Source organism: Hyaena hyaena, unplaced genomic scaffold (genome assembly GCF_003009895.1).
Source record: "Hyaena hyaena isolate Hyena2069 unplaced genomic scaffold, ASM300989v1 scaffold_168, whole genome shotgun sequence".
In the NCBI taxonomy this organism is placed as follows: Eukaryota; Metazoa; Chordata; class Mammalia; order Carnivora; family Hyaenidae; genus Hyaena; species Hyaena hyaena.
In genome coordinates, this window is record NW_024080800.1 from 2,133,321 (window position 1) to 2,149,123 (window position 15,803).

The 15,803-nt window shown below is 36.6% G+C and overlaps 1 protein-coding gene across 1 annotated transcript in view; it reads left to right on the plus strand.

The window, feature by feature from the left end:
• The window catches only part of LOC120237014 (meiosis 1 associated protein), a 74,279-nt gene that overhangs the window by 18,982 nt on the left and 39,494 nt on the right, over positions 1-15,803 (plus strand). Inside the window, exons 3-4 of the mRNA XM_039240141.1 lie at positions 10,497-10,682; positions 12,155-12,323. Of these exons, the coding sequence (XP_039096072.1) occupies positions 10,497-10,682; positions 12,155-12,323 (355 nt within the window). The remainder of the gene's footprint in view (positions 1-10,496; positions 10,683-12,154; positions 12,324-15,803) is intronic.

The following is a 15,803-nucleotide window of genomic DNA, read 5'->3' on the forward strand; positions in this document are numbered from 1 at the left end:
CAGAACCTATGGGATATGAGAAAGATAATACTGAAAGGAAAATTCATATCTTTAAACTATATTAACTTATTTTTAAATTATATTAGTAAATCAGAAAACTAAAAAAAAAGCATGCAACTTCAAGAAAAGACAAATGAAAGAAAAATAAGGAAAGCTGAAGGAAGGAAATAATAAAGATAAAAACAAAAAGTAGTGAAAATGAAAATAGAAAATAGTGGAACTAATTAATAAATCCAAGTTTGTTCTTTGGGGGGAAGGTAGGAGGCAGATAAACCATTAGCAAACTTAGTTTAAGAAAGAGGGCAGAGGGAGAAGGTGCCTATACACAAAATAAGATCAGAGGAAAATAACCACAAATACATTTGGGTGAAATCATAATTCTCTATGAAAGCATAATTATCAAAATTAAATTCAGAAAAGAGAAAAATCTAAATTCACCATTTCCCATAAAACATGAAGTTGTCAAAGAGCTACTGTCCTTCCCCAAAAAAGCATTGGGACCAAATGGTTTTACAGGGAAATAATACTAAACTTATAAAAAATAGATTATTACTATTGTTTTTAAACTGTTTCAAACCATAGAAGGAAAAAAAAATCTTCCAAATCCTTTTTATGAAGATGACATAGTATTGATACTAAAACTCAAAAAAAATTGCACGAAAAGAAAAACTACAATCTCACTTATGAATATCTATTCAAAATCCCAAATAAAGTGCTGGCAATGAAATCCAGCTTAAAAAGATCATATTTTAAAAAGACTTAAAAAGATCATATAACAGGAATAAAAGTCCAGTATTAGGGAATCTATTAAGATAGTTTATTATATTGCTATAAGAAAAAAATATCATATTTATCTTCATAAATACTGAAAAAATATTTAATAAGATGCAACATCAAATCTTGTTTTTAAAAAAACCTTAATAAAATAGTTACAGGTAACTATCCCTGAGCACAGTATATGCTTATGACAGCTCAAGAATCAGATCATTTTAATGAAAAGACACTAAATGTATTTCTGTGTTGTTATCACTGTTATTTAAAAGTATTCTGGAGAGGCACCTGGGTGGTTTAGTCGGTTAAGCGTCCGACTTTCGCTTAGGTCATGATCTCGCGGTTCGTGGGTTCGAGCCCGCGTCGGGCTCTGTGCTGACTGCCAGCTCAGAGCCTGCAGCCTGCTTCAGATTCTGTGTCTCCCTCTCTCTCTGACCCTCCCCTGCTCACGCTGTCTCTCTCTCTCTCTCTCTCCTAGAAATATATTTTAAAAAACATTTAAAAAAATTTAAAAGTATTCTGGAGATTTTCACTGATGCAATTGCACAAGAAAAACAATCGTAATAAAAATAGGAAATAAGAAGATGAAATGATTATTATCTGCAAATTAATGATAATGTCCAAGAGAATAAACTAGAAAATTACTTCAAACAATGAAATAATTCATGACAATAGTCTGATACAAAAAGGAATACAGATAATAATACCTTTAAAATATCCAAAACAACAAGTTAGAAGTTAAAGTGGCAGAAAAGATCTCATCAGTAACCAAAATTATCAAATACTTAGTATTGAAATTAATAATATATGTGCAAGACTTATATGAATTAAAATGCTGTTGAGAAACACAGAAGAAGACTTGCACAAATTAAAAATCATTAGTCTTGGGGAAGATTCAGACCAGAATGATTCCAATATCTCTAAATTAACCTGTAAATATAATAGAATTCCCAGTAAAATTTCCAATAAGAAAACTAGAAATCCTGATAATAAAGTTCAAATTAGAAAAAAAAAGCAAAAAATAGCTAGGAACTATTCCTCTCAAATATTAAACATATATTCACAGTGTGATACTGGAGATTGAAAAGATACAGCAATGGAATCTAAAGTCCAGAAATAGACCCAAATATATGTGAAAATTTAGTATATAATAAAGATGGTATTTAAAATTAATTGAAGGGGTGCCTGGCTGACCCAGTCAGAAGATATGTGACTCTTGATCTTGGGGTTGTGAGTTCCAGTTCCACATTGGGTGTAGAGATTACTAAAAAATAATAAATAATTTTAAAAATAAAAATAATAAAATTAATTGGAAAAAGTATTCAATAAATGCTTGTGTCAACTGGATAGCCATGTAGGAAAAACTTGAGTTAGATCCATGCTTACTGCTTCCATCAGTATAAAGTCCAGATAGATTTAAATGTAAAAATATAGAACAACAGGCTACCAGTCTGAGTCCAGTCAGGAGAGAGAAACCAAAAGTGATTTAAACAGAAGTTTATATGGAGAATTTTTACATAGTTTAACATATTAAACTATGATAATAAAGCAGCTGTAAGATACAAGAGAACTTTTTATGGTATCTTAGAGCTGAGGGAATGATCTCAAGGAAGGATAAACTTGAAAAATGGACTCTTTTCCCAAGGCTGGAGTTCAGATCCAGTTGGAGTGAGTATAGTTGCAGCTCACTGGATGCAGAGAAGTTCACTGGTTTTCCCAAGCCAGAGCTGGTCCATCGCTACTGCAATCCTCCAGGTATAGATGAGCTTTAATCAGTGACTGGTGCGAAAGTGTGCAGAGTGGAGATGACAGGATGCTTAGAGCAGACAGTGTCCATGTGGAAAGAGCAGCATCACTGGGAGGTTTACAAGAGACAGATCTCTGAGGTGAACAGAGGGAGTGGGGCATCAGTGCAGGCAGGAGTCCTGAAGCATCCAGTGTCTATGCCAAGAGAACCGCAGAAACGTGATCACCAAGCCAGGACTAGGTGATTACCAGTGTCTTAGCTCAGGCTGTCATAACAAAATAATGTAGACTAGATGGCTTAACCAGTACACATTGATTTTCTCAAAATCTGGGAGGCTAGAAGTCTGAAATCAGGGTGCCAGCATTGTAGGTTCTGGTGAGAGCCCTCTTCTGGCTTGCAGACAGTTAGGTTCTTGCTGTGTGCTCAGACGGCCTTTCCTTGGTGCATGCACATGAAGAGGGAACTCTGGTGTCCTTCCTCTCTTATGAGGGCAGTAATCGCATCATGGAGACTGCATCCTCATGACCTCATCTAAACCTAATTACTTCCTAAAGGCCTCACTTTTAAAGGCCAGCACATTGCAGGTTATGGCTTGAATATATGAATTTTAAGGGAACATAAACATTCAGTGTGTAACTTCAGGATTCTGCAAGTTCTGGGCTCATGTGTGGAGCACTATCAGATGTTCTCACACCCATTGCTCTCAGCAGGAAAGCATCTTCCTCTTGCAGCATTCCTCTAGCGCTGTCTACTCAATTGTTTAACATCATGGCCCTTGTAAAGGAGAAATGTTTAAAGAGATTCTGTCCATTATTGCAGAGGTATATTGAAGGATGAATTGGATCTGAGAGGCAATATGTTGATAATTAGCTTACAGAGGAAAGGGAGGAAATATCAGAGTAAGAAAGGCTTTCCTAACAATAACACAAAACCCCAAATTCTAAAAATAAAAGATTAATAAATTCAGCTATATAAAAATAGAAAATATATGCTTGGGAAAAAAACCCTACATAATCAATAACGTAAAGACCAGTAATCAATAGGAAATGAGAAATGATATACATGATAGTTTTCAGAAAGGGAAATATAAATGACCCTTCAACATATCAAAGTATGCCCAATCTCACTTATAAAATAAAAAGTTAAAAGTACATTGAGATGCTATTATTTTTCACCTGTATGATTGCCAGAGATATTTTTTTAAGTTTAATAACCTGCTGTTCATGAGGTTTTAAAGAAACAGGCACACTTACATGCCATTTATGGATGTATAAATTAATACAATTTCTCTGATGGGCAATTTGATGACAGTATCATACCCTTTAACCTAGCAAGCCTGCTTTTAGGAACTTATCCTACAGATATATTTTCATATGTTAAAAAATGATTTGGTGTGCCTGGTGGCTCAGTCAGTTAAACGTCTGGCTTCGGCTCAGGTCATGATCTCACGGTTCGTGGGTTCAAGCCCCACGTCAAGCTCTGTGCTGACAGCTAGCTCAGAGCCTGGAGCCTGTTTCGGATTCTGTGTCTCCCTCTCTCTCTGACCACCCCCNGTCTGACTTCAACTCAGGTCATGATCTCATGGTCTGTGGGTTCAAGCCCCACGTCAAGCTCTGTGCTGACAGCTAGCTCAGAGCCTGGAGCCTGTTTCGGATTCTGTGTCTCCCTCTCTCTCTGACCACCCCCTGCTCACACTGTCTCTCTCTCTCTCTCTCTCTCTCTCTCTCAGAAATAAAAAAAAAAATTTTTAACATAAAAAATGATTTAAGTATTATTATTTCAGCACTGTTTGCAGTAGCAAAAGATTGAAAGCAGTCTAATGTCAATCAATAGGGAATTGGTTAAATAAAATTATGTTCCATCCATTAAGGGAATACTCTGTAGCTTAAAAATCAAGATAATTTTTATCTATTGAATGAAATGATTGTCCAAGTACACTATGGAACACAATCAAGATACAAAAGACTATCAGAGTTTCTTTTATTTTGGTAAGAGGAAAAAATTTATCTTTTATATTTTCTTTCATGTAAAGAAAAAATCTCTGGGAAGATACCCAACAAGCTAGCAATATTGATTGCCTCCAGGAAACCACTGGTTAACTGAAGGGTAAGAGTGGAAAAGTGATTTTTTTCCACATATCATTTTACAACCCTTAAATTTTGAACCAGGTCCATGTATTATATATAGAAAATAAAAAATAAAATATTAAAATTACATTTGTGCTGATAAAATGCAATGTGCATATGGAGATTCTATGTAAATTTTTTTACAATTTTTTTTCAAAAAAAAAGATTTTTGAAAATCACTGATGCTAAAGCATATTCTAATTTTTTCATCTGATTTCCAATGAGACATCAGTCTGTTATCCTAAACTGCCTAGAGCAAGGAGAACACACTGGTACTAGATCTAGGAAAAGAACATCCTCTAGGCACATTTGTACCATTAGTCTACACAAAAAGCTGAAAGAAATGCAGTGAAGATCCATCAGTCCTTACCCATTCATCCCAATTTCCGCCTCTCTGTGCAAAGCCCATCCAACTGAATCAGGGTCTCCACTCCAGTACCTTGAAACCACCTAGACATCTAAGACAGAGAACTTGAGTCTGTGATAATAGCTCCAAACAATGTTGTAGGCAACGTCAGTACCTGATTCACTGGACCACACTTCAGCTCAGCAACTTCCTAAATCTTCCACAATGGAAATGTGAATCTTCCACAATGGTAATCCCAAACTTTCCATCCAGGGAAGGGGGAGTTGGAGGTGTAACATTTGACTGCTCAGATTACAAATTGCAGGTAATTTGCACAACTCTAGTTCAAAGGCACCAGACCTCATCTTCCTACCACCTATTTTCTCTTCTTGATCTAACAGCTCCCTGTAGGGCCAAGGGATATGGATATAATGTGTAGTTATGTTTTAGCCTACTTTCTGTTTAGCTTGTCTAAATGATGTTGTCTTTTAGATGAATTGGGTGCATGGCCTCCTGCTATACCAAGTTATCAACCAGGATAGTTCTCAAGCAGTAAGTGCCCCTATTATTTGGTGAATGTAAAAAAGAACAGCTTAATTTCCAATATTTCCAAAACCATTGCATTTGGCAGAATTTTCCAATACAAAATAGGCAATATTTTCAAATCTTGTTGGAAGATCATCTCCAATTTGTAATCCTTTCCCTAAAGGTTATTGTATCCTCCTTGCAGAAGTATCAGAAGGTCATCCTACTAAAAAAAAAAAAAAAAAAAAAAAATTATAGGAAACAAGCTTTTTGTTTCAGTTTTCAAAATAAAAATGCAAGAGTGCCTGGGTGACTCAGTCAGTTAAGCACCTGACTCTTGGTTTCAGTTTAGGTCGTACATAATCTTGTGGTTTGTGGGTTTGAGCACTGCCTCAGGCTCTGTGCTCATGGCCACAGAGCCTGCTTGGGATTCTTTCTCTCCCTCTCTCTCTTCCCCTCCCCTGCTCTCTATCTCTCAAAAATAAATAAATAAACGTTAAAAAATTTGGGGTGCCTGGGTGGCTCGGTCAGTTAAGCATCTGACTCTTGATTTTGCCTCAGGTCATGATCCCATGGTTCCTGAGTCTGAGCTGCACACTGGGCTCTATGCTGACAGCAAGGAGCCTGCTTAGGGGTTATCTCTCTTCCTCTCTCTCTGCCCCTCATCCACTTGCATGCACTCTCTCTGTCTCTCAAAAATAATAAACATTTAAAAAATTTTTTGATTTCTTAAGTGTTTATTTATTTTTGAGAGACAGCATGAGGAGGGGAGGGGCAGAGAGAGAGAGATATAGAATCTGAAGCAGACTCCAAGCTCCAAGATGTCAGCACAGAGCCCAACACAGGGCTTGAACTCTCAGGAACCACAAGATTATGACCTGAGCTGAAGTCAGATGCTTAACCAACTGAGCCACCTAGGTGCCCCCTCCAAAAAAAAATTTTTTTAAGAGAACTTCAGGCCAATATCTCTGATGAACATGGATGCAAAAATTCTCAATAAAAAACTAGCAAATTCAATCCAACAGTAGGTTAAAAGAATCATTCACCATGACCACGTGGGATTTATTCTTGGGCTGGAAGCATGGTTCAATATTTGCAAATCAATCAACAAGATACACCACATTAATAAAAGAAGGGATAAAAATCATATAATCCTTTCAATAGATTCAGAAAAATCATTTGACAAAGTACAACATCCATTCATGGTAAAAACCCACAACAAAGTAGGGCTAGAGGGAACACATCTCAAAAAATAAAGGCCATATATGAAAAACCCACAGCTAATAATCTCAGTGGGGAAAAGCTGAGATCTTTTCTTTTATGGTCAGAAGCAAGACAGGGATGTCCACTCTCACCACTGTTCTTTAACATAGTTCTGGAAGTCCTGACTTCAGCATTTTGACAACTAAATAAAAAGCTTAAAAATTGGCAAGGAAGAAATCAAACTTGCACTATTTACAGATGACATGATACTCTATATAGAAAACCCAAAATACTTACCAAAATACTGCCAGAACTGATACACAAATTTAATAAAGTTGCAGGATACAACGTATCAAAATCGCACATATCAATTTCAACATACCAAAATCTGTTGCATTTCAATACACATAATGAAGCAGCAGAAAGAGAAATCAAGGAATCAATCCCATTTGATTGAAATCAAGTGCAATCAATCCTAATTACACCAAAAACCATAAGATACCTAGGAACAACTCTAACCAAAGAGATAAAACGATCTGTGCTCTGAAAACTATAACCCGCTGATGAAATAAATTAAAGATGAAAGAAAACAATGGAAAGACATTATATACTCATGGATTGGAAGAACAAATATTATTAAAATGCCTATATTACCCAAAGCAATCTACATATTTAATGCAGTCCCTAACAAAATACCACTAGTATTTTTCACAGAGCTAAAACAAGCAGTGTTAAAATTCTATGGAACCACAAAACACCCCAAATAGCCAAAGCAATCTTAAAAAGAAAAGAAAAGCTGGAGGTATCACAATTTCAGACTTCAAGTTATATTATAAACTTGTAGTGATCAAGACAGTATGGTACTGGCTCAAAAACAAACACATGGATCAATGAAATAGAATAGAAAACTCATAAATGAACCCACAACTGTATGGACAATTAATCTTCAACAAAGTTGGAAAGACTATGCAATGGAAAAAAGATAGTCTCTTCAACAAATAGTGTTGGGAAAACTGGATAGCAACATGCAAAAGAATGAAACTGGACCACTCTCTTATACCATACACAAAAATAAATTCAAAATGGATGAAACACCTAAATGTGAGTCAAGGAACCATCAAAATCCTGGAGGAGAACACAGGCAGTAACCTTTTTGACATTGGCTGTAACAATTTCTTACTCGATATGTCTCCTGAAACAAGGGAAGCAAAAGGAAAAATAAACTACTGGGACTTCATCAAAATAAAAACCTTCTGCACAGTAAAGGAAACAATCAGCAAAACTAAAAGGTAGCCTTTGGAGTGGGAGAAGATATTTGCAAATTGCATATCTGGTAAAGGATTAGTATCCAAAATCTATAATGAACTTATTAACAAACTCAACACCCAAAAAACAATGGGCAGAAGTTAAGCATTGGGCAAAAGACATGAATAAGCACTTTTCCAAAGAAGACATACAGGTGGCTTACATAACATGAAAAAATTTTCAACATCACTCATCATGGAAATACAAATCAAAACTACAATGATATATCACCTTGCACCAGTCAGAATAGCTAAAATAATAACACAGGAAACAATAGGTGTTGGCGAGGATGCCCAGAAAGGGAAACCCACTTACACTGTTGGTGGTAATGCAAACTGGTGCATCCAATCTGGAAAACAGTATGGAGGTTCCTCAAAAAGTTAAAAATAGAACTACAATCCATCAATAGCTCTACCAAGTATTTACTCAAAAATGCAGATTTAAAGGGATGCATGCACCCCTATGTTTATAGCAGCAGTATCAACAATAGCCAAACTATGGAAAGAACCCAAATGTCCATTGACTGATGAATGGATAGAGAAGATGTGGTATATATATTATATATAATGGAATATTACTCAGCCATCAAAAAGAATGACATCTTGCTATTTGCAACAGTGTGGATGGAGCTAGAGATTATTATGCTAAGTGAAATTAAGTCAGAAAAAGATAAATACCATGATTTCACTTATATGTGGAAAATAAGAAACAAAACAGGTAAACATAGTGGGGGAAAAAGAGAGAGGCAAGCCATAAAAGAGACTTTTAACCATAAAGAACAAACTGAGGGTTGCTGGAGGGATGGTGGGAGGGGGGTTGGGAGAGTTAAACAGGTGATGGGGATAAAGGAGGGCACTTGTGATGAGCATGGGTGTTATATTAAGTGATGAATCACTAAATTCGACTCTGAAACTAATATTACACTACATGTTAACTAAAATTTAAGTAAAAACTTGAAATGAATGAATGAATGAATGAGGGTATCATTCATCAGATTCTTTTAGGGGGTACATGAAAAGAAATTCTTGAAGGCCCCTAGTCTATACCTATGGTCTCATTTGTTCTCTTTGCTTTCTTGACTAGGTTTTTTATCTTCCTATTTAAATTGCAAGCTCTTTTTGTATAAGCATTACATCCTATTTCTTGTGTTTTTCCCAGAAACTCAGGGAGAGGAACATATAGCAAAGTAAGCAGCTGTGGAATTGAGTGAAGGAGGAGTTGACTTAAGCAGTCTTTGCTTAAGTATTGCAGTATTGCAGCTCATGCTTATAAATTTTATGTGCATTTTGCAAATATTGCCCAGTTCTGCTCTTTTTCAGGAAGGTTTCGTCATGCCAAATATAATTTTTCTCCACCTAAGAATTAAATCTGGCCATGTGTAACAACATGGATGGAACTTGAGGGTGTTATGCTGAGCAAAATAAGTCAGGCAGAGAAGGACAGCTACCATATGTTTGCACGTATAGGAGGATTAGGAGGAACTTAATGGAGGACCATGGGGGAGAAGAAGGGGGAAAACAGGGGGGGAGAGGGAGGGAGGCAAACCATGAGAGACTCTTGAATGCTGAGAACAAACTGAGGACTAATGAGTTTAGGGGGGAGGGGAAGGGGGGTGATGGGCATGGAGGAGGACACTTGTGAGGATGAGCACTGGGTGTTATATGAAAACCAACTTGACAATAAACTATTTAAAAATAATAATTAAAAATGTAAGGATTAAAAATAATAATATAATAATAATAATTTTTCTCCACCCAGCACCCACCTGCTATTGATGCTTGGAATTTAAATAGTGTCACAAATTTTCATCCCACAATTATTCACAATGTATATACATCCTTAGGAGAGGTAACATTGATCTAGAATCACATTATATTAAGTTTCTTCCCGATAGCAACTTTTTATAAAAGGAGGGTGAGGAGAACCAAGAGGTTTACCTGTTGGCTCCTTGAGCTGATTGCAGGCTGAGCCAAGCATCTCTTCTTTACTGAAGTGATCCTGAGGAGCAGACTGGATAGGACCTTATCAGTTCTGAAATGATCAACCACATCAGAATCCTCATTTCTGGGAAGTAGAGAGGCTCCCAGTGCCTAAACTGACTAAGAAATGAAAATAATGTTTAAGAGTGACCCTGCTAGGCCTCCAGTTTGTAGACCACCCCAAAGTAAAACTCACCAGTCACAACTAAACTTTCCTTTGGGCGAGTGAATGAGTTCCAACACTTCCTTTCCTATTTCTGATAACTCCACATAATCAAAGCCCTTTGGCTACAAATTTTCTTTCCTCTGATGTATGGAAGACTTTAGTGCAGTGCCTAGAGCATAGTAGGCATGGAGTAGATATTGGTCAAATAAGCAGGTTTTCAGGAAGGGAAGGGACCCCTGAGGAGTAATTGATAATTAAGTTAGACTGCCAATTAATCTGGAACCTAGGTCACTAAAGATGTTCATCTTTGGTTCATTTTTCTCTGCAGCAAGTGAAAGGGAACTTTGCTAGGCTGCAAACTTGCATCTCAGAACTCCGCACGTTGCAGCAAGAAGGCTGTTTCAAAGCACACAGCACTTCTCTGCAGCTGGCAGTAGAGGATGGGCTCCAGCAGTTCAAACAGTACACCAGACATGTGACCACAGGTGCAGCTCTGAGCTACACTTCCCTGGAGGTAAGAGATACTGGCCTTAAGACTTTATGCCCATTTCAGTCCATCTAGATGCTTCATTATTTATCATCCTCATTATTTTTCCCTGTTTCGTACACTTTGAAGGTAATTTTCAAGGCTAGATTTTCATCTCCCTGCAGGCAGAGAAATGATTCCATTTTTCCTATATAGCCTGTACAATTCTTAATACAGAATTAGGCATAGAGAGGGATGCTAAAAATATGGGCTGACATGAATTATAATGAAAACTGAAATCAAAGTAAAATCTGAATATGCCATCTGCCTCTGGATTGTTGGAACTTATGAAGCAATTGCTAAACTGGCTATATCAGTATCTATATCTACTGGGCATCCTTAAAAATTTACAATTGATAGGATACTTGGGTGGCTCAGTGGGTTAAGCATCCATCTCTTCCTCTCAGCTCAGGTCTTGATCTGAGGTCATGAGTTCAAGCCCTGCATTGGGCTCTGTGCTGGGTGGGAAGCCTACTTTAAAAAGGGGAGGGGGGGATTTACAATTGTTCTTAATCAAATCTTGGCATCTAATTGAGTAAATTTTCTTAGAGTTAACAAATGTGCAAATTTAAAGACTGCTAAAATTATGGTACAAACTAAGACAATCTTAAAAATATATAAGTAAGCCATGCCTCGATACTCCACTGGGTGTGTGAGTGACTGTGAGTTAAAAACACATTCAGTCTCCAGAAACCTCAAGCATCAAACAGATGAGTTTAAAAAATAACTTCTTTTATCTGCCTCCTTCTTCATTAATCAAAAATGTCTACACACCAAAAAAAGCCCAAGTACAAAAGAGAATTGCATATATTTAATATTTGCTTTCCAGATTTTCAAATTCAAGACAAAACTGCTAATGAAAATATATAGTATGTTCATTCAGGTGGAATAAAATATTCACATTATATACAAACACCTCAATATTCTTTTAGGTTAGATATACTGATCAAAAGTGAGTACATTTTAGAGTTGAGAGCAAGAAAAACAGTTCACCTGAATCCAGGTTGAACAAGAAGAGAAGTCCATGTGGAAGCACCACCATGAGAAAGAAGCATTGAGACTCTCTTGTATTTAATACACGCTTAGTGAGTGGAATTCAAAGATTTTCTTTCCTTTGTCGCCTTTGAACATTAATTCATTTTGAGCATGAGAGACACTGCCAGTGCTTCAAGCAATCTTAAAAAACTAAAGCAGGGACGACTTCTCACTGGTCACTTTCTGCGGTAGGCCCCGCCTGTTTGGAAGGGCCCTGTGAGAATTTGTCCCACCAGACCTCTCCCACCACAATCTGTCAAATGAAATTTGATTCTTAAGTTACCATGAAACCCTCTTCTTTGCCTTAAAGACAAAAGCCACCACCAAAGTCTTCTGCTGTGTTTATCCTTCAGATGTAATCTGTTATGTTCTTCATTCTGTACAGCAGGGAAAATAGACACGTTGATTCTTGGATTTATTTCCAGATTACTGTTCTGACTTCCCAGCCTGGAAAAGAAGTGGTCAAACAACTGGAGGAAGGATTGAAAGATACAGACCTTGTACGGGTCAGGAGACTTCAGGTGGTTGAGATCACAAAGGGAGTCCTAGAGTGTCTGGACTCAGTATCCCCTGTTGAAGAGTCTAGCAGCGATGGTAAGAATTAAAGGAAAAGGTAAAAAGAATTTTAATGAGTAGTCAAGAAGATTATTTTCCATGGTCTTTTTGTTCTTCAATGAAAAGAAGCTAACAGATTTCACTATAGTTCAGACAGGTGTTTCTAGGTGTATATATAGACCTATATATATAAAATATATATTAAGTGCGCATTTACTATTTTAATGGGATCATGACATATGTAATATTCTATAACCTTCTTTGTGTGTTGGACAGCTATATATGTTAGTATATATAGATTTGTCTTATTTTTTACTGGCTGCATGATTTTGTGTGTGTGGTTGGAGTATAGTCAGGCCATCATAGTTCCTTAGGCCACCAGAGTCCCACTAGTAGGTTCTCAAACTGAATCTGAGAAAGAAGCTATTTTTCCGTCTCTTTGGCCATGGATGCAGTCATGGACTATGTCCTTTTCTCTCTTAAGTGAATGTATCCAGAAAGAATTTACTATATCTCTAGTGGCACAGAGCTCAGAGTACTCTCTACATAGTGCCTTTATTTAGAATAGTTAGTGAGTAGAGCTGTATAGAAGAGATTTGACATTCAGGCAAGAATTTTTCTGCCTTGTGTCACTGCCGTTGATTCTTCCAGTAACTTCCTATTTGCTTATAAATAATACATCATTCCATAAATTGCTTGTAATTCCTCTTCGTGGGCTAAGTGTATGTATGGTTCGTAGTTTGAAATCTTCCCAGTTTGCCTGTACTTTCCTCATAATTAATTCTTTTTATTCCATTGATGTTTGCCTTATCTTGGTGTCCTTATGGAGAGATTAGCAAAAGCAACTTCTCTCATTCTCAAAAGGATGAGTGCTCTGAAATCAGGTTGCCTGAGTCTTAATTACGGTTCTCTCACTTACTAGCTATGTAACTTTGGGCAAGGTACTTAGTGTCTAAGCCCTAGTTATTAATCCCTTCCCTATGCAGTAGTTGTGGGGATTAAATGAGATCATGTGTATTAATTACTTAGTATATAATAAATGTTGAGTAAAAATTAGCTAATCTTGTTAATAGTTTTGAAAATGTTTGCATGTAGGTGGTTTAATATTTCTGAGATTTGTTTTTAATGGCCGGGTCCCAAGTAGACTGTAAGGTACTTGAGGATAAGACTGTGTCTAATGTCTAACCATCACCAGCATATATCATTCTGCCTGGCACATAGAAGATCCTCAATAAATGTTTCTTGAAAAAATAAGTGAATGATGGGGGGAAAAATGATTTCGAACAGGTGATGGTCACTGTCTCTGACATCAACTCAAATAGTCAGGTTCATATCTTAAACACTCAGAGCTTCCCTTTGTAGCCCATGAATATCATAAATTAATTAAACATTTCTTAAGTCTATTTACATTTTTTAATTCTGATAACCATGATCATCAATTAAATAAAAAGTGGCTATACTCCACTTTTGGAGGAGACAGGTTACAGGGAAATGTTGATATTGCAGATTTGTTTAAAAAAGTAACTATGAGAATATGTCCTTCAATTAGTCTAAGTTCTGCCTCAAAGAGTGCAGTCCTGCACACTGAAAACTAATTGTAAAGATGACTCACAGACTGCAAGGTCCAGAATCGTCAAGATAACAATGAACTTAGAGATTAAGAAAGTAGGGGTGTCTGGGTGGCTCAGTTGGTCAAGTGTCCAACTTTGGTTCAGGTCATAATATCATGATTCATGAGTTCAAACCCCCATTTAGCTCTGCTGTCAGCATGGAACTTGCTTCAGATCCTCTGTCCTCCTCTCTCTCTGCCCCTCCCAGATTGTGCTCTCTCTCTCTCTCAAAACTGAATAAACATTAAAAAAAAAGAAATGAAATATTATACATTATATAATTATATATATAAATATAAATATATAATTATATAATGTATATATTATACATTATAAAACTTTTTTATTTTATTAAAAAAATTGTTTAGAGGCTCCTGGGTGGCTCAGTCAGTTAAGCATCTGACTTGGCTCAGGTCATGATCTCGGGGTTCATGAGTTCAAGCTCCACCTTGGGCTCTGTGTTGACAGCTCAGAGCCTAGAGTTTGTTTTAGATTCTGTGTTTCCCTCTATCTGGCCCTCCAGCGCTCATGCTCTGTCTCTGTTTATTCATTTTTGAGAGTGAGAGAGACAGCATGGGAATGGGGAAGAGGCAGAGAGAGGGAGACACAGACTCTGAAGCAGGCTGTGGGCTCTGAGCTGTCAGTCAGCACAGAGCTGGACATGGGGCTCGAACTCATGACCCATGAGATCTTGACTTGAGCTGAAATCGGTGGCTTAACCGACTGAGCCACCCAGGTGCCACATTTTAGAACGGTTTTAACAAAATCTAAAAGGAAGAGATTAACTTTAAATCACATTCATATCAGTTAACTTTTTTTTTAATGTTCAGACTGTATAGCCAATTATATATTTTCTTGCAACCACATGAGTGGTACTTCCTTTCAGCTGTGCTTGCATGGTCTAACTTGTTTCTTTTTTCTTTGTTTTAAAATTTAGCTGAAAGATCCAGCCTAGCTCTCTTTGTAATAGCTTTTATCTGGTCATTTTAATGTTTTTTAAGTTATAAGTTGTACAAATTTAAACATTGCAGGAGTATAATATAGATGGTTCAGAAGGACCCAAAATTCTGCTTTCCAGAGATAACCACCATCAGCAGTGTGGGTACATTCTGCTGAATCATTCTCCTTACACATATGTGAACATAGGCATATATGTAACATTATTAATACTTTCACAAAAATGTAACTATATTCTGTCTGCATTTTTATTTTTTCATTTCACTAATTATCTAATAATTTTTTCCATATTGGTACATATTCCTTTTTAGTAGCTGTGAGGCATTTTACTACATAAATTAATCACTATTTATTTAACCATCCAATTGGATTTTTACATTTTGCTGAAGAACTGTGCGACTTCAACAAGTTATTTAAACATTCTATTCCACAATTTTTCATTTACAAAATAAGGTTAATAAGAGTAGCTGCCTCATAGGGCTTATATGAGGATTAAATATACCTTGCAATGTGTGTAAAGCACATAGAACAGTGCCTGTCACATGTTAGCAGTAAATACATGTTATCTGTTGATATTAATAGTAGTAATAGTAGAACCTTTTTAATATGCCTTTTAACTGAGAACATTTCAAGATCTAATAATTTTTTATTGAAAAAGAATATATGATCATAAAATAATTTTTGAATTTAAAACCATTCATAATCCCACTACCCCATTACACTGATTTTATATTTGCACATTGTTTCTCAGTTTCCACAATCATGTTTAGATTACATAATTGTTTTTTTGTGTTTGTTTGTGGGGTTTTTTTATTTTTTTAATGTTTTATTTATTTCTAGGACAGAGAGAGAGAGCGAGAGCAGGGGAGGGTCAGAGAGAGAGGGAGTCACAGACTCTGAAACAGGCTCCAGGCTCTGAGCTGGCAATCAGCACAGAGCCTGACGCGGGGCT